General features: G+C 43.0%; 1 protein-coding gene across 4 annotated transcripts; it reads right to left on the bottom strand.

The window, feature by feature from the left end:
- Positions 1 to 947: 947 nt before the first annotated feature.
- Positions 948 to 18,535, bottom strand: DDO (D-aspartate oxidase). Of its 4 annotated transcripts, none has more exons than XM_070449959.1 (6): positions 18,434 to 18,535; positions 17,831 to 18,034; positions 16,254 to 16,429; positions 11,383 to 11,491; positions 9,049 to 9,225; positions 948 to 2,408 (listed from the first exon to the last, which is right to left on the bottom strand). In XM_070449959.1, the coding sequence occupies exons 3-6, from the start codon at positions 16,423 to 16,425 to the stop codon at positions 1,841 to 1,843; spliced, it is 1,026 nt and encodes a 341-aa protein (XP_070306060.1). In that variant the 5' UTR covers positions 16,426 to 16,429; positions 17,831 to 18,034; positions 18,434 to 18,535; the 3' UTR covers positions 948 to 1,840. The 4 variants fall into 4 exon arrangements, with proteins under 4 accessions (XP_070306060.1, XP_070306061.1, XP_070306062.1 ...); XM_070449960.1 differs by having other exon boundaries at positions 17,831 to 18,030; positions 18,434 to 18,530; XM_070449961.1 differs by lacking the exon at positions 17,831 to 18,034 and having other exon boundaries at positions 18,434 to 18,532.
- Between the last annotated feature and the right edge of the window lie 6,439 nt (positions 18,536 to 24,974).

Here is a 24,974-nt window from a genome sequence, read left to right as displayed (position 1 = left end):
ACCACTAAAAAATTGTTAAATGCCCTCTTCAAAATGCCATTTTATCATAACATATTATTTCTCACAGATCACGTGTAGTGAGTGCATGTTTGTATGGATGGGTGTGTGTCTATGTGTGTATTTTCAGTCTATCTGAGCTTGTACATTTCTCAAATACTCTAAACACAATTTTTAAAAATTGAAGTTTGGTCATATAAACTCTAAAACCTCAGAAGAATCACCCACATATGCCACACACCTCCATATCCAATTTTTATTTCTAACCATTTCTAAATTTTCAAATGTAGCAGTATTATCTGAACTTGATACAACAACGCCCCCTGATGGAAATGCAAGGAAAAGAATCCACTTTTGATTTAACTTGGGAATTTCATTACTGCAAGGGTGATCAAGAGCACGGCGTGCATGCTCTCTGTCTCCATCTTTGTCTCTTCCAGCACAGGTTGTTTTTTTTTTTTTCCCCCACACACAAAATCACATACAAAAGTTCAATGAACAAAACAACAAGAATGGAGCTGTACCAGAGGCTCTTTCCCATTCTGTTTGCCAACTCCACACTCCCCCCAAGATGTCTAAAATAGAACTTAGTTACTAAACATGAGACATATACTCCCAAAATTAAAATTAGACTTACATATATTTTTTTGATCTTCATGTATACACTTTTCATACACCTTTTTGACAATAACTATAGCATAAACACCATACACATTACATCTTATTACAACTATTTAGGCCCTATATTTAAATTAGATATAGTCAAACTTAGAGATTCTCCAATATTAAAAAACAAATAAAACAGACTATTCTCACTAAAAAAAAAATTTCATATATTTCTCCTAAGCTTCCTTATCTTAATGAATAGCATCTCCTTTATTATTCACTCAGCCAAAAACCCTCATGAGTATTCACAACACACCTGAACAGATTAAAGACCAAGCCAAGAATCCAGACTAGATTTATTAATTCAGTAATTCCAAAATCATTGTGTCATGAGACATACTCCCACTCCTTCCCAGTACTTTTTAACAACTTGCAGAAAACTCTTTGGTTATATTTCACTCAGAGTGATTGTTCCATCTTAATTAGCAAATTAGCTCTTTGGCCGTACATGAAATTCAATCTTCAAAAATGCTTAGGCAAAGTCAACCAGCCAACGAGCCACCTCTCAATCATTTGTGGTAATGGAAAGTACGCCCCTTAGGTGGCTGACCCCAGACAGCAATTGAGTTGATGCCACACCTGTAAGCAACACATCATCTCTATCTTCTACCATCTGCCAGCTGAGGGGAAGTAGAGGTTGCCATTAATACTAGCAGGAATCATCCTTTGTCTTCCACTAAATGGAATGAGCCTGAATTGTATATTGCCATGTAATTTTAAAGGATTATAGTGTTCACTTGACTACAACCTATGAGCATCACAGGCAGCTCTGCAACTGACAGTGAGTTAAGTGTTTTCCATACATTATCTCCTCCTGTGGATTTATAAGCCAAAATAATATATCAAAATTCTTGCATCCATGTGAATTAGCATAGATCCTTGGATCTAAGATCTAAAAGAAATGTTTCTAGCAAGTATTTTTTTTTTTAACAAAAATAGAGCTTAATGCCCTATGTCATTAGGGCATTATGTCATTAGGGCTAGTACAACTAGTACTAAGTTAGATCAGTAGTAGGTTTAAGTCTACTGATACCTATTGCATCAATTCTAATTTTGAAAACAAAATCAAGTCCAATTAAACTTTCATTCAACAGAAAAGTTGCTTGAATCTCTTCTGGTACTTAAGTTACATTTTGATTAATAGATTCTGGGGCCATTTGCTATCATTTCGGGTCACCTACAGCTTTGATTTGGGAGCAGGAGTCCTAAGAACTTGGACACACTCATTCACCAGCCTGGTGGCCTCCAGAGCAGTGCCCCAGTGCATGGCGATGCCCCCACTTCCATGGCCATAGTGATGGACCACAGGTAGCCTCCTGCTGCCCTGGGCTAATAGCTCTTTCTCCAGCCGTACACCTGGCCTAGAGGGCCTCAAACCCACTTTCTCTCTTAGGTCATAGGCTCCACGGAGAGAGGGCTCGAGGGCACAGCATCGGGAAAGAATCTCTTTGCTAATTTCTGCATCTGGGGACAAATTCCAGTCTCCTTTTTGCCTAGTGCCACCCAGGGTTACATTGGATACACCAGGGTAAATATATGTCAGCCCACTGCTATCTCGGATAAAGTGCTTCACCCAGGGAGCCTGCACTTTGAGTACTTGGCCCCTCACTGGGAAAATCTTTGAGTCTCCTGCAAGCTGCCTGCTTCCAAGGCCTGAACAGTTGACCACGATGTCGAAGGACGGGTGAAGCTCCCACAGGTCTTCTATTCGTTGGGTGAGTATCAGACCCCGGCTTCCTTTTACCCTAAGGAGAACAAGAAACCATGAGGTGAGCCTTACCAGCATCCTGCTCAACAGAACTTCAGCAGAAGTGACAGACAGGAATTCAGAAACAAAACGGAGATGACCGTCCAATGAGCAAATACTTCCAGCGCTTCCAGGGCCCGAGCAGGTCAAATTCTACCTGAGTGCCTCACATCCTTGCAAACCAGAGATGCCTAAAGTTGAACCTAAATAAAAACCTATTTCAGAAACTCAAAGCAAACTAGATGCTTCATCCTTTTTATGTTTAATGGAGTTCCTATATCATTCTCATGCTCGTGTGCACTCACTCATGTTCTACTCTGAGACCCCATGGACTGTAGCCCGCCAGGCTCCTCTGTCCAAGGAATTTTCCAGGCAGGAATACAGAAGTGGGTTGCCGTTTCCTACCCTAGGGGATCTTCCTGACCCAGGGATCCAACTCGTGTTTCTTGCATGGGCAGGCAGGTTCTTACCACTGCACCATCTGGGAAGCCCAATATTATTCTAGATGCTAAATAAATATCAGGTTAACCTGATGTATTTTTTTAAAAACTCAAGCACTTTTGGTTTATGGCACTTATTTAGCTCTTAGATTTACTGCCTCCAACATTTTTGTCTCATACTGTTAACTCTTGCATGTTCCTTTGTGATACCCTCATCTCCCTAACAAGATGGTTAGGCTCACATACACCATCCCCCACTTACATCTCCCACAGGGGTCCCAGCATGAGAGGAACACAAGATATTTGCAACTGATGGACTAAGTAACAGCTGTGGTTGGTAATGATTTTTCAGACCAAGTCGTCAATAATGAAAAGAAATAGTTTATCTAGGTTCCACAATCTTTTTTAATAGTAGTAAAATACACATAACACAAAATTCTCCATTTTGACCATTTTGAAGTGTACAATTCAATGGTGTTAAGTTTAATACATTCACGTTGTTGTGCAACCGCCACCATCATCCAACTTCAGAACTTTTTTCATCTTGCAAAACTAAAACTATGTACCTATGAAACAATAACAATCTTATTCATAAGTCACTTGTAGAATATAGAAGATGTAATATGAGAGGAAGACTGTCAGCAGCTCTGTACAACAGATGCAGGCTGAATGCCTGTGTGCAAGGTACTGCTTAGAGGCAAAGTGCCCTTCCTCAAGATTGACGAAGGAGCTGGGAGACAGAAGTGTAAGTGCTTGGCAGAATGAAGTTCTACATGAGAGGTGATGTAGAATCAGACCAGGGGATTTAGGTCCCAGTTGCCTCACATTAGCTTAGCTTTAAGGTCTTGGCCAACTCATCTCACTTCTCTGACCCTCAGTTTCTTTATCTGTGTTATAGGTGTGACACCTCCCTTGCCTGCTTCAGAGGTGGTTGTGAAGTTCAGATGAAATAATGGGCATGACATTATATAATAATGGGCTTTCCCTGGTGGCTTAGCTGGTAAAGAATCAGCTTTGCCTGCTGATGCAGGGAACACAAGAGACTCAGGTTTGACCCCTAATTTGGGAAGATCCCCTGGAGAAGGAAATGGCAGTTGGCTCCGGTATTCTTGCCTAGAGAATCCCATGGACAGAGGAGCCAGGTGGGCTACAATGCATGGGGTCACAGAGAGTCAGACACGACTGAGCAACCGAGCACGCACATGCTTCACAAGATATAAACACGACAAATTCTAGGAGACCCACACCAATAAACTAAAAATTTCTCAAGAGGAAGACAATGTCTTACGCTTCTCACTACACCTATGACCCAGCTCAGTACCCAATATCTAGTGAACTTGACACGAATGTCGGGTGATACTGAAGACAGTATGAAATCCTGGTTTGGGTATATGACGATTAATGCTATGGTTTGGCTTGCCTGCACTATGGAGGTACCCAGATAGTTAGCCAAACATTCTTTTGGGTGTTTCTATGATTATATTTTAGATATAATTAACATTTACATTGGTAGGCCGAGTAGAGTAGATTGCCCTCCTTCACATGGGTTTCAACCAACCGGTGAAAGGCTTGAACAGAACGAAAAGGCTGACCTTTCTTCTGCTGGACTGCATTCAGGCTGGAATGCCAGCTTTTTCCTGTCTTCAGACTCAGGCTAAAACATTGGCTTTTCCTGGGTCTGGTGTTTGCCAACCTTCAGACTGGAACCATACGGCCTTGGCTCTCCTGGGTCTCCAGCTTGCCAACTCACCCTGTAGATCTTAGGATTTGTCAGCCTCCATAACTGTGTGAACCAATTCCTTATAATAAATCTCTTTATATACATATATATATATATATATGTATATATATATAGTCTATTGGTTCTGCTTCTTTGAAGAATCCTAACAGATTGAGAGTGGTACCACATTGGCATCCTTGCTTCAAGCCTGAAACAGGATACTTTATTAACAGCAATCAGACAATTAACTATTTCAGTCCATTTGTATGAAGACGAGGAGAAAAAAAACTAATGGAAAATCTCAGTTGCCAAATAATGCTATGCATATAGATTCATGGGGAAAATCCACTGTTTGTTCTTAGAAATGCAATGTAGCTATTAATATATTTATAATATACATTACATATTATGTTTATAATATATAATATATATTATACACTATATATATGATATGATACATAATATATATATTCTGGTGTCAGGAATATAAATATATTATTTATATTTAATATATTATAAATATATTTAATATATTTAAAATAACTTATCACAGTTAGAATTTTTTAAATGCATTTTAGGTTTACAAAGCAATTAAATATATAGCATATAACTCTCTCTCCATATATACTCTAATTTTAACCTGAAAGTTTTAACCTCATCCAATGACCATCCCTACTGCTCACTCATTCTGTGGCAATGCATATTCTAATAAAATAAACTGCAATAAGTGAGAAATAAATTCTATCTCCCATTTCTCAGAAGACCAATCTCTACCTTGTGCATGCCACGAACTTGTCTGTTTTAATTGACCTAAGCCCTGTTCGGGCACAGAGCAGCTTCTGGTCCCTTTGGGGAGGAGACAAGGCTTCTGTGGGCAGAGTGGTCTGGAGGGGAGCATCCCTGCACCCTCACCCTTAGTCAGTCCAGCAGGGGGGTTTCCTCCTGCAACTGTCTCAGGGCAGCGACTGGAGGCCAGTGGAAGCCCCCAAGGCCAGTGCAGCACACCTCTTCCCTATTAACCTTGTTGCCATCATAAGAAAAAATACACACCATCATTTCCCACTTTCCTGGCCGGTGCCCTCCCGCCTCATCTTTGCATAACCAGGGAGAGAGCCTGGTGGGGGGGGGGTGAAAAGTGCTCACATTAGACCTATATCTGAGGCCAATTTTTGCCCATGGCTTGTCTGGTTTAGGGGCCAGCGGCCAATGCTGGGAGAAGCAGGAATTCTCTAGGGCCCTGGAAAAGGAAGACTGCGCTCTACCGGGCACAGGGTTTGTTGGATGTGGGGAAGCAGGTGTCCGGTGTGCACAGGAAGGGACCTCTGCAAGTTGGACATTTGTAAGGCAGAGACGACCTGTCTCCTGCCTGACGCACAACCCACGTTTCTGTCCATCTGCCGAGGGAGTGGTGTGGGCTATGCTGTCAGTCAGGCCAGGCAGGAGAACAGAAGCTGTAGGAGACGCCGGACTGGAAAGTAAGAGAGAAGACGCCAGAGAGGAGAGAGAAGGAAGCAGCTCAGTGTAGTTAATGCTGAGCTCAGCGCCGGGCCATGGAATTAAGACACGGCCCCCTGGAAAGAAGGCAATGCACCAGAACTACAGGGCCCCCAGCACTGAAGTGGGGCACCCACTTTCTGAATGCCGCCCAAGGCAGGACCACACTGCTCCAGCTGGGATGATTTATTTAAGTAGGATGCCTGGAGAAGAAACAGGTTCAGTTGACGCACTGCCTCTATGATTCATTTCCTGGAAGGGCAAGTACAAAGCAGCAGAATATGACTCCACTGGCCAACGATATAAAACATGATCTGCATGACTGATTAACCTTCAGGGGGTTTTGTTTGTTTTTTTGTTCTGGGTATTACCGGGTATACTTCTTTTGTTTTTGAGGAGACGATTTCTTCTGTTCTTTGAAAAACACCAAAGATCTAATTTGTGGTTACAAACAATTTTTTCTTTCCTAGAAATTAATATTGTTTCAGAAGGCTAGAGCTTAGATTGAAGGCACTGTTGTGTGGCTTGCTGAGTGAAATGCCCATTTTTGAGTCAGAATGCTTTAGGCTGAACACTCGCATTGTGTGGCAGGGGTGTAGGAGGCAACAGAACAGACCCTGGGTGTGAGGAACAAGCAGGGATTGTGTGGCTCCCCAGCTGGGTCATCCCCATGGTGGAGAGAGAGTGGCAGCCCCCAGAGCAAGCCCCAGGATCCCACGCCCTCACCACAACACGGCCCGGCCTCCGTCTTGGCCGGAGGTCCTTGATCTGAGAGGCTTGCCTTGGGCTTAGAGGGGTCCCAGCCCTACAAAGTCTTCCTCAGGTATGACCCTCCTCGTCCTCTACACCGGCCTTCCGGTCAGATGCCAGGGCCTGAGGGAAGGGGGGACAACTAATCGTGCAGAGAGGAGGCCCCTGCATGCCCCCTCACTGGGGTGGGGGCGGGGTACGAGGAAGCCTGAGGTATTACAGGCCATGGAATTAAGTCAAAGTGGGGGTGGGTGGACGGCCAGGACAAGGGTCTCCTCGTGGCTTCCCTGCAGTGTGTACTGTCTGCCTGAGGCACTCATGTTCCCACCCACTGTCATGGTCGAGGTGCGTATCAAACACATAGACCTTAAGAGGACTGCCCAGGACTCTCTGGGGCAAGAGCAGCCCCTCGGGCCTCTTCTCCTTGACTCTGTCACCTAAAACCAGACAGGAAGCAGTGTGCTCCAAAGCACGAACCCCAGCTGGCTGGTCACCAGGCCTGAGGGTGTTGCAGTCAGGAGGTGGCTCCCTCTGGCACAAAGTACCACTTTTATTTTAAGTAAAGCAAAATGCTGACAGCAGGCTTTCAACTAACAAGAGGGTATCAGGATTTTCCCCAGGCCTTCAGGCTATAATGGAAATAAGCGGTCAGTTTTCTAGAAGGTGATACTTCAGAAGCAGGCAGAACAAACTGCTCAGGTAATATACGTTCTCATGTGCAACTAGTTGAGGGTGGCCCAAAATAAATATGCATATATTGACAGTAAAGCTCTGTAACTTCTGGCTTGCCTAATAATTTCCCCTTAATTTTATTAAGATAAATGATACCTTAACTAGGTATCAATAGCATTGGCACTTCCAATGTTCTTTTTCTAGGCATTCCTATAAAGACAAAAGTGCAACACTATATAACCTTGCCACTCAGAAAAGATGGTGATGCCCTGAAAACTGGCTTGTTGGCTAATGGGTAACTCCATCACATGATGGCTCAAATATTCATTTATCAGCTGATATACAGTGGTTTAAATTTCACATATAAACAGAGGTTTATGGGCCAGCAAACAAGGCACAAAAGTGTAGGTTTTATGAAACTGGAACTTAAAAAAAAAAATAAAGTCCCATGTAAATTGCTAAGAGGTAAAAATGAGACGAGCACTTACAAAGCTACAAAAATATATCATGATGTTCCCAACATGTGCCTAACAGACTTAGGATCCCTCCTCTGTGCTCCCAATCCACCCTCATAAATTTGTATTTAACACTCATCATACATGTTACTGTAATTGTTAATTAACATGTATATCAATACACATACACACACATACACCATCACCCTCAGTAGAACTGACTAGCTTCTAGTCCAGTGCTAGGTATACACAGAAGCTCAACAAAGAATTGTGGAACTAATTATTCCATTTAATTATCCTATATCCTATATCAGGGACTAAGTCATTGTTGCCACTGCTTACCTCAAGTCACTTTTCCGACTTTTATATAACAATTTGCATTATTCCTATGCATCTACCAAATATACAGTTTCAGGCACTAAAAAGGCCAAAGTTTCACAACTGTCAACATGCTTGCAATTTCCAGATGAAACAAAAGAGATTTATTAATGTGTCTTAAATAATGACACCCTTGATGTGTTTCCTAACCAACTGGAACAGGAAGTCCTGAAAACCAAGACAAAATACAGGTTCTTGGAATTTGGGCTGAACTTGGTAAGGAAGTAATTACCTAATTTAGATAAGCCCTCAGTTTTAAAGTCCTTGTTGATAACAAAATAAAATAATGGAGTTATTGTCTTTTTCATTAATGAGAAAAATAATTCAAAAATAATGTATAATAAGCCTCCGAGTCTCTAAAGAGCGAGAGTAAATCCTATCATTTTATAGCTGGAAGCATACTCTCCAAACATCTCACTTTATAGATGAGGAAACTAAGATTCTGTTCCAGTGAGGGTGTCTTAGTGGCGGGGGGAGAGGGACCAACCCCTGCGTCAGGGTGTCCAGGGAAGCAGAAAATGGACGTGTTACTAACTTGGGTGTGACTCACTGCTTGTGACATAGTGTCTCACAGACTGTTTACTAAGCCCTAGCCGTTAATGCACAAGGAACGGTGCGCAGAAGCTCTGAGGGACAGCAGAGAATTTTCAGTCTCTGTGTTATGAGAAGGTATGAAGGTATTTATGGGTAGGGCAGACAAAGGAAGCAGTAAAGTGCACATCGACCAACCTTTTCTGCAGCCACGGGAGGTAGGCAGGGCCTTCACATTTGAGTGTGGTAAAAGCATGACCAAACACATGTTGGGGGAATTTCTTCAGCTCATCCTTGGTCATCTTTCGAAATCCTAGCACCACGTCAGCCCAGTATGGCACTTCTTCAGTAGGAATACTCCGAAATATCTGCCAACTCAAACACATTAAGTGGAAAAATTTCCTGAAGTTTTATGAGATTTCTAGTAAAATCCATGTGACATTCTCTAAAGCATTTTAAAAACACACTTCTTATGCCCATACAGAGAAAAAAAAAAAATCTATTCTTCTGTTCACTTAGGTTCACATAATTCAGTAGCTAAATTTAAAATGTTCAGGGGAGGGGGAGGGCAGGCATTGGAATACAACATTTAAAAAGCTGTGTGTCTTTTAAAGATTGAATTTAACTTTCTTTTTCTAAAAAGCTCTTGCCCAGATTTTCTTTCTTTCTTTATGATGATGCATCTGGGGGGAAAGATTTTTCTGTTTTGCATAATGCAAACATAAATGTAAACATAAACATAAACTATAAACAAATCATCAAATAATCAAAAGTTTAAATGTCGGCCTCAATTTCAAACAAAATATATCAGTTAGAATAAGCAATGGGGGGGGAGTGCAGGAGATAGGGGTGTGAATTATGAGTGAAGTTGTAGATGGTCACATTAAGTCCATGATAAGAGAGGCCAGGATTTGTCAGGTGAAGCCCTGTATCCTTTTTTTTTTTTAATGGAGGCTAATTACTTTACAATATTGTGGTGGTTTTTGCCATACATTGACATGAGTCATCCACAGGTGTACATGTGTCCCCCATCCTGAGCCCCATCCCACCTCCCTCCCCATCCCATCCCTCTGGGTTGTCCCAGTGCATTAGCTTTGAACACCCTGTTTCGTGCATCGAACTTGGACTGGTCATCTATTTCATATATGGTAATATACATTTTCAATGCTATTCTCTCAAATCATCCCACCCTCGCCCTCTCCCACAGAATCCAAAAGTCTGTTCTTTATATCTGTGCTTTATTGTCTCATGTGTAGGGTCATCCTTACCATCTTTCTTAATTCCATACATATGCGTTAATATACTGCATTGGTAATTTTCTTTCTGACTTACTTCATTCTGTATAATAGACTCCAGTTTCATCTACCTCATTAGAACTGATTAAAATGCATTCTTTTTAATAGCTGAGTAATATTCCATTTTTCTTTCTTATTCATTCATCTGCGGATGGACATCTAGGTTGTTTCCATGTCCTAGCTATTGTAAACAATGCTGCAATGAACACTGGGGTATATGTGTCTCTTTCAATTCTGGTTTTCTACAGAAAAAGACACAGATGTACAGAACAGACTTTGGGACTCAGTGGGAGAAGGCGAGGGTGGGATGATCTGAGAGAACAGCATTGAAACATGCATATTATCAAGGGTGAAACAGACCACCAGCCCAGGTTGGATGCATGAGACAAGTGCTCAGGGCTGGTGCACTAGGAAGACCCAGAGGGATGGGATGGGGAGGGAGGTGGGAGGGGGGTTCAGGATGGGGAACACATGTAAATCCATGGCTGATTCATGTCAATGTACGGCAAAAACCACTACAATATTGTAAAGTAATTAGCCTCCAACTAATAAAAATAAATGAAAAAAAAAAGTTAAAAAACAAATTCTGGTTTTCTCTGTGTGAATGCCCAGCAGTGGGATTGCTGGGTCATACCCTGTATCTTTAAGTCATGGTTGGGGCTGATGAGGCTGGAATGATATCAGCTGTTAATAAGAAGCCTGTAATCACGCTACCAATAGCTGCTAGGCATATCTTTGGATTTATAAGTATTGGGTTCTTTACATCAATAGGAATAAACTTATAAAGCATGGCTGCTCTAAAATAGCAAGGAAAATCATTTGAGTGCTGTACATGGTTGCTAATGGTGTGCTCATTAAGGTACTGGAATTTATATCTCTAAGTGATTCATTCAACACAGGTCCTGTGGAAGATGGAAAGATTGTTTGCTGCAGGTCTAAATACCAGGCTTTCTCTCTGTCTCATTCTGCACACTCTCCTGGACTAGATCACCCACTTCCCTCTTTTCATCTACAGGCCAAACATGCAGAAGGCTACATCTCCAGCTCTCTTCTCTCCCCTGAACTCCAAAACCAGATCCAGACCCATGTTGCCTACTCCCTGTCAGATAAGTCTACCTCTATGTCTCAGATATTTACCCCATGCTCATAGCAGGTACTCAGTAATATCTTCTGTTAAACTCTAAAGTATGTTAAGATCATTCTAAATTCTAAAATAATTTCAGATTTCCTCTCTTACCCAGACACCATAATAACACCAGCATCTTCAGCTTCTGCAGAATTGACTATTGCAAACAGGTGATCAAAGGTGTCTTTGAACCACTGCTTCTGCTTCTGAATGGGTGTGTCTGCGATGGTGGAGAAAAGCAAAGCAGCAGAAAAAGGGAAATTATGACAATGACTGTGCTTCAGAGAAGCTTATTCCTACAAACTGGCAAAAACTAAAAAGGCAGGGAGAAACATTTAGACAGAGTACCACATCATGGTGTATGATGACTGAAGTTTTGAATGTTGACATGCTCTATCAGAGTCAGTTCATATGATCACTAATCAACAGAGGTGAAATCAACCAATGATGGCAAAATCTAATACACAGGCCACCTGCAAAGGGGTCTTTGGCACTCAGTGTATTCCAGAGACCCTAGAAATGTCCACAACCAACCTGAGCCAAGTTAGCTGATATGGCTGAGGCAAGCAGCTGGCTACACAGTTGAGATGATGAGAGAAATAACCCAGGGCCTCTTTCCTAGAAGCTGAAAACACAGAAGGAGACAAGGGGAGATCTTTGGGGCCCAGATCAACCAGGTCGAAGAACAGACTGCATATGAGTGGGAAACACAGGCTGCTCACCCTCCTGATACAAGGAAAGGAGGCCTGCATTGTGAAACTGTCTCCCTACAGCCCCATCCAAGGCTGCCTTTACTTCCATCCCCCTCCATCCATGGAATCACAGACCAGCTTGGAGCAGCATTCCTGGGGTCACCAGGGGTGTCCAGGGACCACGCCAGGAACCCCCTCTCTGTCAGAGCCCTGTGGACCAGTGTCCCCTACCCCCCAGGCATCCTTGCCACTGCACAAGGGATTGGACCTGGACACAGCTTCCAGAAGGATTCCAGGCCTGCCAGGGAGGAAACCAGGATCAGGGTCCAAGCCCCCAAAGAATAGTGCCCAGTGTAGGCACAGAGAGCAAGCCTGACCCAGAAGCGTAGACAAATCTATGGATGGAGTATTTGGCCATCTGATCCCTGAGGGAGGGTCATGAAAGAGAGTCCAGGGTCAGGACAGGGTCAGAGTCCAGGTTGCAGGGACTGAGGAACAGTAATCCCGAGGGGCTGAAATGTGGGGGAGCCACAGAGCAGACAGGGGCAGCAGAGCAAAGAGGATCCTGGGTCAGTTTTGCTTGGAGAGATGTCCCTAGAGCTCACTGGAAGTAGAGATGAAAAGCCCCTGGAGGCACCCTGCTTCCAAGTGAATGGGGGCATTTCCCTAGTAGGCTTTAAAGCAATTCACTTGTTCAGGAGCCAGAAAATGTTTCTTTACTAGTGGATCTCTGCTATTGTCTTTAAACAAGTGCCCATGTGAATGCATTCTCAAAACTGCAGACTGGATCAACTGGTTCAGAAATAAGGAGGAAATAAAAAAAATAAGCCACAAAGAACTGAATTAGACCTCATATGGATTACACCCCAACAATCTAAGCCAGTGCCTGAGGATATATAGAAATGTACCCTCCTTTCCCACTCCAAACTTGAAGACACAAAATAGTGACTGCTACTCACACACTGCAAAAGTCATCTCAAAAAACAGACAATCCCAGTTCAACAGTGAGTGAAACAAATCTGGTGACCTAATTGATGTTCAAGTGCTGGTAAAAGAAAACTGTAGCCAGACTAGCAGTAGTAACAGTAGAAAATGTCAACATACAGAATGGCTGCCATCAAAAAGTCTACAGACAATAAATGCTGGAGAGGGTGCAGAGAAAAGGGAACCCTCTTACACTGTTGGTGGGAATGCAAACTAGTGCAGCCACTATGGAGAACAGCATGGAGTTTCCTTAAAAAACTGGAAATAGAACTGCCATATGACCCAGCAATCCCACTGCTGGGCATACACACTGAGGAAACCAGAATTGAAAGAGACACGTGCACCCCAATGTTCATTGCAGCACTGTTTACAATAGCTAGGACATGGAAGCAACCTAGATATCCCTCGGCAAATGAATGGATAAGAAAGTTGTGGTAGATATACACAATGGAATATTACTCAGCTATTAAGAAGAATGCATTTGAGTCAGTTCTAATGAGGTGAATGAAATTGGAGCCTATTATACAGAGTGAAGTAAGTCAGAAAGAAAATCACTGATACAGTATATTAATGCATATGTATGGAATTTGGAAAGATGGTAATGATGACCCTATATGCAAGACAGCAAAAGAGACACAGATGTAAAGAACAGAATTTTGGACTCTGTGGGAGAAGGCAAGGGTGGGATGATTTGAGAGAACAGCATTGAGACATGTATCACCATATGTAAAATAGATGACCAGTGCAAACTCGGATGCCTGAAGCAGGGCACTCAAAGCCGGTGGTCTGGGACAACCAGAGGGGTGGGGTGGGGAGGGGGAGGGAAGTGGGGGGAGGGAAGAGGGAGGTGGGTTGAGGATGAGGGGGACACATGCGCCCCCACGACTGATTCGTGTCAATGTATGGCAAAAACCACCACAATATTGTAAAGTAACTAGCCTCCAATTAAAATAAATAAATTAATTTTAAAAAAGAAAATGTTAACATAGCACTTACTGTGTCCCAGCACAGTTCTAAAATGCTTTACAAGTATTAACTCATTTAATCTTTATAAAAAACCCTATGGAACAGGATGGACCCCATATGGTATTGACATCACTGGGGCTAGTCCAAAAGAAGCTCAGGGAGAAAAACAAAGTCTATCGGCAGCACTAGAGAGAAAGACCCTGATCCAGGGGCCCTGACCACCCAGTCAAAGGGCAAGCTGGGCCTCCAGGACTGAATGAACTCCCAAGTGAGCCTCCTTCTTTGAAGATGATTTCATGATTATTGGGCAGCCTTCTCACCACTCACCTGGGCCTGATGCAGCAAGGAAATGCCTGGAAAATGGACACCAGGACTCTGGTCACAAGAAAGGTGTCCAGAGTGAACTAGCATTCTGTACACACACCAGGCTCCTATGCTCGTTTCCTGCCAGGCAGCTCCGAGGAGGTGCACCAGCCCCTGCTGCTGACAAAGCCAAGTTCCTGGACGGCAGTGCTGAGGCCACAGCCATTCCTACCCTGGCCGAAGATGGGTTTATTCTGTTAGGTGAAACAGGGGGATCTTGGTGGTAGGACACCCCAAGCACAGTCAAAGGTCGGGATACCATAGTAAAACCAAGCATGTTAAGGGAACACATGCAAACTGGATGCTAAGACCCCGGGCCACTTCTCCTCTTCCTTCTAGAATGCTGCCAGCCAGGCCTTCACCCACCCCAGCTAGGGGACAGAAAGCCTCTTCTCTAGAGAACATGATCTACCCAAGAATAAAGACTAAATACAATGACATCACAGGTTCCCCAACCAAACAGCTCCCCCAACTCAATGCAATGAGTCTCAAGATAACAAGCGCTACACAAGGCTCAGAAACTCCTGTCAGGACCCTGCTCCTAAATGTCAACAGACAGGTAAAGATGACCACAAAGCCAAGGAAAACCTGTAATATGAAAAATGAGTTCATCAAGTAAAAAACACAACTTGGAGACCACAGAAACTGTGCAGGGAGAAGAAACTTTTGAAACCATTACTAGTGTCTTCAGAAAGATAAGATGGCAAGCATACAACATAAACAGTATGTTAGAACACAGGGAAATTTAGAGACTAAAAAAGAGCTTTGGAATATTAAAAGGCAATAGGAGAAATCATAAATCCAACAGCACGGGAAAAGAAAAAATTGAGAAAAATCTCCCAGAAAGTAAATAAAAAGAGAAAGAGAAATGGGAAGAGGAAAAAAAGCTAAGAGTATGGGAGGATCTAACCAGGAGGGCCCAGCATAACAGCAATTCCAGAGAGAGGCAGAGACAGCAGGAGGGAGGTAACTCAGAGATTGTACCTTGAACTGGAGACACGAGTTTCTGGATTAAATGGACATGGCAATTCATAGTCCAGACTGCTGGGGCAGTTGGGGGGACAGTGGTGGTAATAATTTATAACCATTTGACTACTTAGAATATGTTCTTGTATAACTTTGATGCAAAAACAAAAACTAAAATTAAAGGGGAGAAAAGAGAGTGGAAATGAGGAAATGGAGACAGTGGGTATAAACTTCATTAGTTGCAAAGTGATTTTGTTTCCTATTAAATTCTGTTTCCTCCTCTTCCCATTTCTTACGAAGAATACAAAATAGAAAAGATGCATGGACATGTTTTTAAAAATTAATGCATTTTTAGTCTTGAATACACATCAGCCAATTTTTGTTATACTGGCTTAGAATTGAGGATAATGATAGTCCCATTAAAGTATTTTCTGACTTGATGGTCATTACTGTGGAAAGATTAAGAGTTACCAACTGTGGTAGCCATTAGTGCTCTTCATTAAATACTTCTGTCTGTCTGCCTTCTAGGAGCCTTGTAGAATTGTACTTCCTAGCTTCTTTCTGAAGAGTGGAAGCATGTGACTAGCACTGGCCAATGAGCTGTCATCATAAGTGATGAATGTTGCTTCCTGATCAGAGCCTTTAATTGCTAAGGCAGGTGCCCCAGAGCTCTCATCCACCCAGCTACAGGCATTAACCATATTTAAGACTGTGGCTGCTTCATCAACTTAGGCCCCTGGGTGCTGAACAAAACCCTTGCTGATATCCAATCCACATATAGTATGAGTGAAAAATAAACCTTTGCTTTTTAAGCTGCTAAGATTTGGAGGTTCTTTCTGTCCTGCAACATAACTGAATCTTTCCTAACAGATGAACCAACAAGATGTCAAAGGCACACATTACATTTACACACACATCCAGCTGTCTTTGTCAACGGCAGTCCACCAACATCAACACCATTCTATCTCACATCTATCATATCTGACAGAGGAGCAAAAATCCCTCTCTCACCTGGATAAGTAGGAGGAATAAGCATTCCAGCTGCCACATCACTCGTGGTCTCAGGAGTGAATTTGTCTGAAATGACTGTAATGGAGCATCCTGGGACCATGTTGGAAATGCACACAGCAGTAGAAAGCCCCATCACGCCAGCCCCCACAACTGCAATCCGTACTGTATCCATGGGCCTGTGAGGAGGCAAAGTATGAGCTGCAAAACCTTGTTTTAAGAATTAGTCCATCCTTGGGAATTCTCTGATTGTCCAGTGGTTAGGACTCCACATTTTCCCTGCTGAGGATGTGGGTTCAATTCCTGGTTATGGAGCTAAGATGCTGCAAGCCATGTAGCATGGCCAAAAAAGGGGCCGAGGGGGGAAGAATTATTCTATCCAGAACAAAGTTTGGCCCTGAGCATTCTTTCCCTAGGTCCACAGCCTCTTCAAATCTGACCTTTCCTGCCAGCATTTCTCACGGGATAAAGAAAGCTCCTGTGAGCTCTCTTCCCGTTAAAAGTGAGGGCAAGAAGGTCTCCACTGGAGTTTAGACATTAGCTTCAAACCAGCCTGGAGTTGTCTTGAGAACACAGGACAGGCAAGTAGGTCTGCATTTGGGAGGAGATTTCTACTGATTTCTAAAGCACCTGCCCTGTGGGCACGGCCAAGGGAAGGTGGGTGAAGTCAGCGAGGTGGACTAGAGCAGCAGGAGTGCTGCGTCTGCTCCCAGAGACCTCCTGAGGAGCAGCCACTGAAAGGGCATGGCTCAAGGCAATTTAGAACTCAGCTCTTACTGTTTACAAACTGCTTTTTAATCGTAACGATGGGACACAAGGTCTGAACCACTGAACCCAGCATCTCTTCTCCTGCTCTTCACTCTTAACTGGAAACCAACTCCCCTCACCCACACCCCAACCCTCAACTCTCCGCAATATTCCAGTCCTCAGACCTCACCCTCTAAGAGCAGGCTTTCCAGATAAAGAGCCTGGATTCCTTCACAGATTTGAGTTCTGATTCTATAACCTGGGGCGCAACCATGAGCTCCTCGCCTCAACTTCCTCATCTCTAAGCCAGGCCACGTGAGTTCTTTATTAGCTCTTGCAGGTGGTAAATAAGGGATGCACTGAGGTTGTCTCATAAAGGAGACTTCTTCTGAGAGTTCATATGGAAATGCAGGAGACAGACGTCCAGGGCCTGGGCTGGGCATCCTGAAACTCTTTTTCCGGGGTAGAAACCAGAGGATTGATGAGGGCTCAAAGCCCTCCCATCCCTCACCTCAGCAGCAGGAGTCCACTGAGCCCTGCCCACTGTCAGCTCCCGAGTCCCCCTACGCCTCCCTTCTTATGTTTCCACTTCTGGTTCCTGCTAACTTCCCCTAATAGGTCTCAGGTGGAACCTCCAGAGAGAAAAAAATGCAATTAGTCCAGTTGGTCGTCATCATCCCTGTTAAACAAAGCTCTAGCCCCAGCCCAGCTTATCGGGCTGAGAGAGCCTCTAAATTTGTCCTTGGCACGATTGCCTGTTCTTATCCAATCAGCAATAGCCAGGGCATCAGGTCACGTGGTACAAATCATGGCCACCTGCACATAAAGTTCACCTTTCTCAGGAGGGGCGAGGGCAGCTCCTTCACTGTGAGCAGGGCAAAGGCAGTCAGGGCTCGCTTCTCTCTCTGAAGGTCTCTGGCACTGAGGTATTTCAGAGTCTTCCAATGTGGTTTAGTGCATGTTATTTCGGTTTCTCAGGCACTATGCGGTTTCCTCAGCCATACATTTATCTGATTGCTCCCCAGTGGGCTGGCTAGCTGAGAAAAACAGGATTGCCAGGGCAGAGGGAAGAGACGGGAAGGGTCCCAGGGAAGCGGCAGACCAAGGTGCAAGGGGCAAGCTTTTGGAGCGTGGCCCCGTGCATGTCCCCCAGAGGCAGAAGGCAGACACCTGTCCCCTTACCAGCTTTCTTATTTCACAATGGCCTCCCCTTCCCAGAAACTTTCTTAAAATAGCACAAATAAATTGAGAGGGAAAGTAACCCGTGGCTGAGAATATCCAGCTACCAGGAAAGAAAAAATGACCCAGCAAAGGTAGGTACTTTCTGGCCCAGTGACTTGTGAATCACTGTCACCTGACCCCACGGAGACATACCCGAAACTCATGGAGTAGGTCCAGAACCACCCCTGAGCTGAAAGCAGGGAGGATTCAAGTACCTGTCTCTGCAAAAGCAGCCTTGGAACCCACAGAAGACTCTGGCAGCAGCACTTGTTTTCCCAGCTAGTGGCTGGTCTAGCGCCCTGAGGGCCAGGAAAAGCAAAACTGCTTCCCATTGGGGAGCTTATTAAGGACATTCCCTCTACGCTTAACCTCCATTGGCCCATTTGCCTCTGTCTCTGTCACTTATTCTCCAGAGAAATGAGCGATTGACCTCCTCTCGCCCGTGGAACTGCAGTTCTGCCGGTCCCCTGGAAGCCGGTCCACGCTTGGCAGCCCTTCTCTTTCTAGTTTACAAACCCTCTGTCTTGCCACAAATCTGGTAATTCTCCCAGCTGATTTGTAAGCATGGTAAATAAGGGGCGAGCCTGTCCAAATTCCAGCAAGCCCCGACCAGAAGCAGACCCTGTTTTCCCCGTTTGCTGCCCAGTGTTGGCTGCCCTCTCCCACTGGTGCCTGGCTCTGCTGAGTCAGCTGGTGCAGCGGGGAGTTGGGGGAGGGGGGTGCGTGAGGGCAGAATAATATTTGTTGATCATTAAGTTGATGACCTGATTGCAGCTGGAAAAATGATTCAGAAGGTAATCTAGGATAAGCGTCAAATGATTCTTTTTGCCCGTGTATTCAAATATTTGCTGAGTGTCCATGTGCAGTAGACATTTTACAGTCAACAGGTTTGTTTACAGGGAAGCAATTTGAAGTATCGAAACAGTGATAATAATGTTGTAACTAATATGTATTTAGCACTAACCCTCTGCCAGACACATGCATGCCACCATATAACACAATCAGCCTATGAGGTAGGTACTATTATTATTAATATTACGCCCATCCTATAGATGAGCAAATAGAGGCTTCAAAAGACTAAGGACAGGCCCAAAGTCTCTTTAGTGGCAAAATTTCATATGCGTGTTAGATTCCAAGGCTCAAATTCTTAACAAAAGCACGTACTTTGGCATCAGGAGACCTGTCTGTTTTACCTTGAACAGCCACCTTACTTCTGAAATACTACTTATTTCAGTTTCCCCACCTGAAATCAGGAATGAAATAAATGTTTTGAGTACCTGCTGAATTAAGATGTGTAAAATTCCTTCTACAAATAACAAATGCTGGAGAGGGTGTGGGAAAAGGGGAACCCTCCTACACTATTGACGAGAATGTAAATTGGTGCAGCCACTAGGGAGAACAGTATGGAAGTGCCTCTAAACACTAAGAGTAGAGTTGCCTTATGATCCAGCATTCCCAGTCCTGGGCATATATCCAGACAAACTATAATTTAAAGAGATACATTCACCCCTGTATTCATAGCAGCACTATTTTCAATAGCCAAGACATGGAAGCAACCTAAACGTCCAGTGACAGAGGAATGAATAAAGAAGATGCGGTACATATATACAATAGAATACCACTCAGCCAAAAAAAGACTGAAATAACACCATTTGCAGCAACATGGATTGACCTAGAGATTATCATAGTACACAAAGTCAGAATAAGACAAACATCATACAAAATAACTTATGTGTGGAATCTAAAGCATGACACAGATGAACTTATCTACAGAACAGAAATAGACTCACAGACATAGAGAACAGACCTATGGATGCCAAGGGGCTGAGGTCCAGGAGTTTATGTGATCTCCCTGAGACTGTAGGTGAGGTCAGATTCACGTTCCTCTCCAACAGTTTTACAGCCCAAATTTACTTTGGGCTCTGGAGGTTCCCAGAGCTTCATCTGTGCACTGTGTTGGGGCCTCCCTGCCCACCAGCTCCTCCTGCACTGCTCGAGGCATGTTAGCCTTTCTGGTGTGTTAGTTTGCCAGGAAATTAAGGCCTTTAAGCCAAGAGAACTTGAATTCTTTGGAGGCTATTGAGGAAGTGAGGATCATGGGACCAGGGATTCAGCCTTGTATGGCTGCAGATTAGGGCAAGAAGGCATGGAAGGGATGAGTTTAGGGAGATTCAAGCCTCTGATACATTGGCTTAGCTCTGACTTGGACACAGAAGGAAAGCAGGGTCTATGATTGAACTCTTTCTTCCTTATAAATAAAATTTTTAAGACTTAACTGTACATCCAAGAAAATCTCTGGCATTTGGTCCCTAATGGGGTAGGTGGGCCCAGGGAGAGGCAGGGAATGAGTGAAGAGGATGGAGTTACTTTAGGGAACTAGAAACTGTCATTATATACTGGTGCAGTGTGGACTTCAGAGATAAAATGAGCAGCAGTTACTGACTTCCGGCAAATTCAGATAAGACATGGACACCTACAACTCCCAGGCACTCAGTTGGAGGAGTAACCATCGTTAGCCATAGTTACCATGGCTTCTAAGTCAGCATTCACAATCTTAAATAAGCAAAGTTCCTCTTAACCACCCACAAGAATCTAAGTACCCCCCCTTTGCAATATGCCATTTTACAGAATAAACTCTTTGCATTGAGTATGTGGTAAGTAAATACTTGATAAGAGTGATCAAAAGGGGACAAGTCAGTCCCTCAGAACCGACCATTCAATTAAATACATTCAGAGTTTATTTTTAATATGAACTTACACCTAACAACATAGCTTTTAACAGAGATTGGAGGGGTGGGGGAGGAGGACAGATTCAGCTTTTGAGGGGTCTGGAGTTCTACAGTTTTAGAAGCTCTCTTTTATGTCTATACACAAAATCATTAAAGAAAAAAATGTCTGTGACCACTTTGATGCCATCTGATAGAGGTGACCTTTTACAGAAGGAAAAGAGTAGAAAGAGATAGCAGTCTTCACTGATTGCAGTGACTATTTATTACTTTTGCAAAATTTATAAAATTTACCAAGATTTACGACCAAATGATTGCTAAGGTCTTTCTCAAGAGCCTGTGCAAGCGACAGAAGTAAGTCTGAAATTTGCGCTTTATTAGCCTCACAGCAAATCTTCCCTGCGGGCTTTAAAGCTTAGTGGGTAAAGAACCTGTCTGCAATGCAGGAGATGCAGGTTCAATCCCTTGGTCGGAAAGATCTCCTGGAGAAGGAAATGGCAACCCACTCCAGTATTCTTGGAAAATCCCATGGACAGAGGAGCTTGGTGGGCTAAAGTCCACAGGGTCGCAAAGAGGTGGACACAACTGAAGTGACTGAGCACACAAGTCTTCACTGCAGCTATTATGGGCTGAAACTACCACCAGAACCATCTAAACTGCAGCATCCTCAAGGGAGAAATGTATATTGTAGAACACAATTGATTCAGAACAGGGACAGCATGACAGGCTCCAAATGCTAACTGGCCAAGGCGGGACAGGATGCCCACCACGCTCTACTTGACAGCATGGTGGGATCACACAAAGCGCATGGAGCAACGGCACAATACAGTGTCTGGGCTGTGCAGTGCGGCATTAAATGATGTAGCTATAGTATCTCTGGTGACCTTATTACCAGTTCAGCGTAACTGGGGTCCATGCATCGACTTGACCTCAATAGGCAACGAAGTGTAAGGGGCAGTGGAGATATGTGGATAAAGAAGTGACGTTTTAATATGATCCTGAATTTTCAAATGAAAATACTGAAGCAGAGAGAAATTGATTTGCCCAAGTGAGAAGGCTGATGGCCAGGTTAACTTTGTGTTTTATCCACATGCCTCCACTGGTAACAAGGTCACCTGCCTGAAGTTTACCTATGTGTATGTGGGCTATTCTCTGAGCTTTCCAATTCTGTGGTAAAGTGCTCCTTGAAATGTTTACAACCAGAGACAGATCTGATGTGCTACATACATGACCAGGTTCCAACGATTATAAATATCTAGAGTAGGAAATGGCAACCCACTCCAGTATTCTTGCCTGGAAAATTCCATGGACAGAGGAGCCTGGCGGGCTACAGTCCATGGGGTCACAAAGAGTTGGACACATGTTATTACAGATATACAACATTACTCTTTTTCAAGTATAAAATCAGAAAGCTGTACATATTAAGAGATGCTAGAGGAACAAAGTGTGTTTTGCTTTCTCTATGACTAACATTTGTGAATTGTTATGCTGTGTTTTTCTTTTCCTTTGGAGTTAATAACACTTTTTATGAAGGCTGAGACAGTAACATACAAAAAGCAAGCACCTTCCTTTATGTTAGCAATAAGCAGTGGAAAATAATTAGAAACTTCATAGGAAAACAGAAAACTCTGAGATATTTCAAGTAAGGAGAAATTTAATATAGGGCATGAGTTACAAAAGTATAGGAAGGATTGGTAGAATAAATGGAGGAGAAATTACCCAGAGATCAGGAAGTCACTGCCATCACTGGGCTGGGAGCCCCAAGCCTATATTTCCTGCTTCCACTGCCAGTGCAAAATGTAATTTTTTTTTTTTTTTTTTTTTTTGGACTGGACATTGTTTGGCTCAAAGGTAAAGAATCTGCCTGCAATGCAGGGGGCACAGGAGCCACAGGTTCAATCCCCAGGTGTGGAAGATCCCCTGGAGGAGGGCATGGCTACCCACTCCAGTATTCTTGCCTGAAGAATCCCATGGACAGAGGAGCCTGGTGGCTACAGTCCATGGGGACGCAGAGTCGGACACGACTGAAGCGACTTCGCATGCACACACCAAACACACACATGAGTATTATGGACTAAGTGTAGAATTCAATGAGGTAATGAGAGTGGGGATGAGTACCCTTATAAGAAGGGGTAACAAAACAGCTGCTCTCTCTATCTCCGCCCCCCCCCCCCCCCCACCGCTGTCTCTCTTCCCTGCATGAACAGAAGAGGCCATAGGAGCACACACCTAGATGGCGGCTGCCTACAAGCCAAGGGAAGACGCCTCAGAGCGAAATCTGCTTCGCCAACACCTTAACCTTGGAGCTCCAACCTCTGAAACTGTGAGAGAATAAGTTTCCATTGTTTAAATCACCTTGTCTGTGTACTTTACCTAGCAAACTAACCCAGAACATAAAAAGAAAGTCAAGAAAATGTCAAATATTAACTAAAATGAAAAATCTAAATGACAGTAGAACAGGCTGAGTTTGAAGGAATAAAAGACAGGGAGACAAAATAAGATGACAGAAAGCATTTTAAAATATGTCTTCCTCCTTCTCATATCCTATTTGTTTTTTCTTTTCTTTTTACAAAAGGAAAAAATCTTTTGGTTTTATTTTTTATTTTACAAGCAGAAAGGCCAAGTGAAGAATTGATTATCCAGGGAACTGAATTAATATAAAAAGTCTAAATGACTCAAGTCAAAATCCCTTGCTTAAACTACAGTATCTCTACAATTGTCTTCATCTTTCTTTCACTTGCCTCTACAGATAACACTAATGCTTCCTTAATTTTATTTTTAATTTTTTTTTTTTCATTTATTTTTATTAGTTGGAGGCTAATTACTTTACAATATTGTAGTGGGTTTTGTCATACATTGACATGAATCAGCCATGGAGTGACATGTATTCCCCTTCCTTAATTTTATTTTATTATTATTATTTTTTTTACTTTTATTTTTTTTTCCATTTATTTTTATTAGTTGGAGGCTAATTACTTTACATCATTACAGTAGTTTTTGTCATATATTGAAATGAATTAGCCATGGATTTACATGTATTCCCCATCCCGGTCCCCCCTCCCACCTCCCTCTCCACCCGATCCCTCTGGGTCTTCCCAGTGCACCAGGCCCGAGCACTTGTCTCATGCACCCCACTTGGGCTGGTGATCTGTTTCACCCTAGATAATATACATGTTTCAATGCTGTTCTCTTGAAACATCCCACCCTCGCCTTCTCCCAGAGTCCACAAGTCTGTTCTATACATCTGAGTCTCTTTTTCTGTTTTGCATATAGGGTTATCGTTACCATCTTTCTAAATTCCATATATATGTGTTAGTATACTGTAATGGTCTTTATCTTTCTGGCTTACTTCGCTCTGTATAATGGGCTCCAGTTTCATCCATCTCATTAGAACTGATTCAAATGAATTCTTTTTAATGGCTGAGTAATATTCCATATATACCCTTCCTTAATTTTAATATACTAGACATAAGATGTATCCAACAGCTAAATTTCAAGAGCAAAGAAAAAAAAATAATGAACTTCTGATGAAACCCAAGTAAAGAAAATACCCAAAACCTATGTGCAACTTATATGGAATGCATACTCCTATAACAGATAATACCATATGCCATATTTCTGCAGTCTAAGTGTTTAGGATCTTAAACTGTTTTTGCAAAATATAAGTGAAGCTGAGGAAACAAAATTTGTTACTTTAAAAGAAAGTAAAACCTTTCTATAAATTATTTTTAAATGGTAACAATACTTAAAATTATTTTATATTGGGAACACATCCAGATGTCAATTTCCTAGATGATCTCCAAAGTTAAAAAATTTGCAATACTTTTGCAACACCAAAATGCCACAGCTTCTGTCCATAAGAAATTAGATGTATGGAGAGAATTTGGTAAATTTAGGAAAAACAGGAAATTCAGAAAAGAAAACTCACTCCTGGCCCCTACCAAGTGTGAGTCCCTTAAGTAGACCAAACATAAGTACATTTGTCTGTACATTCAAGCCCTTGGGGTGCTAGAAAGCAAGATAACTATAG

The sequence above is a fragment of the Odocoileus virginianus genome, chromosome 19 (assembly GCF_023699985.2).
Source record: "Odocoileus virginianus isolate 20LAN1187 ecotype Illinois chromosome 19, Ovbor_1.2, whole genome shotgun sequence".
In the NCBI taxonomy this organism is placed as follows: domain Eukaryota; kingdom Metazoa; phylum Chordata; class Mammalia; order Artiodactyla; family Cervidae; genus Odocoileus; species Odocoileus virginianus.
Note: the sequence above shows the minus strand (reverse complement) of the source record. Positions and strands in the feature narration are given on the sequence as shown.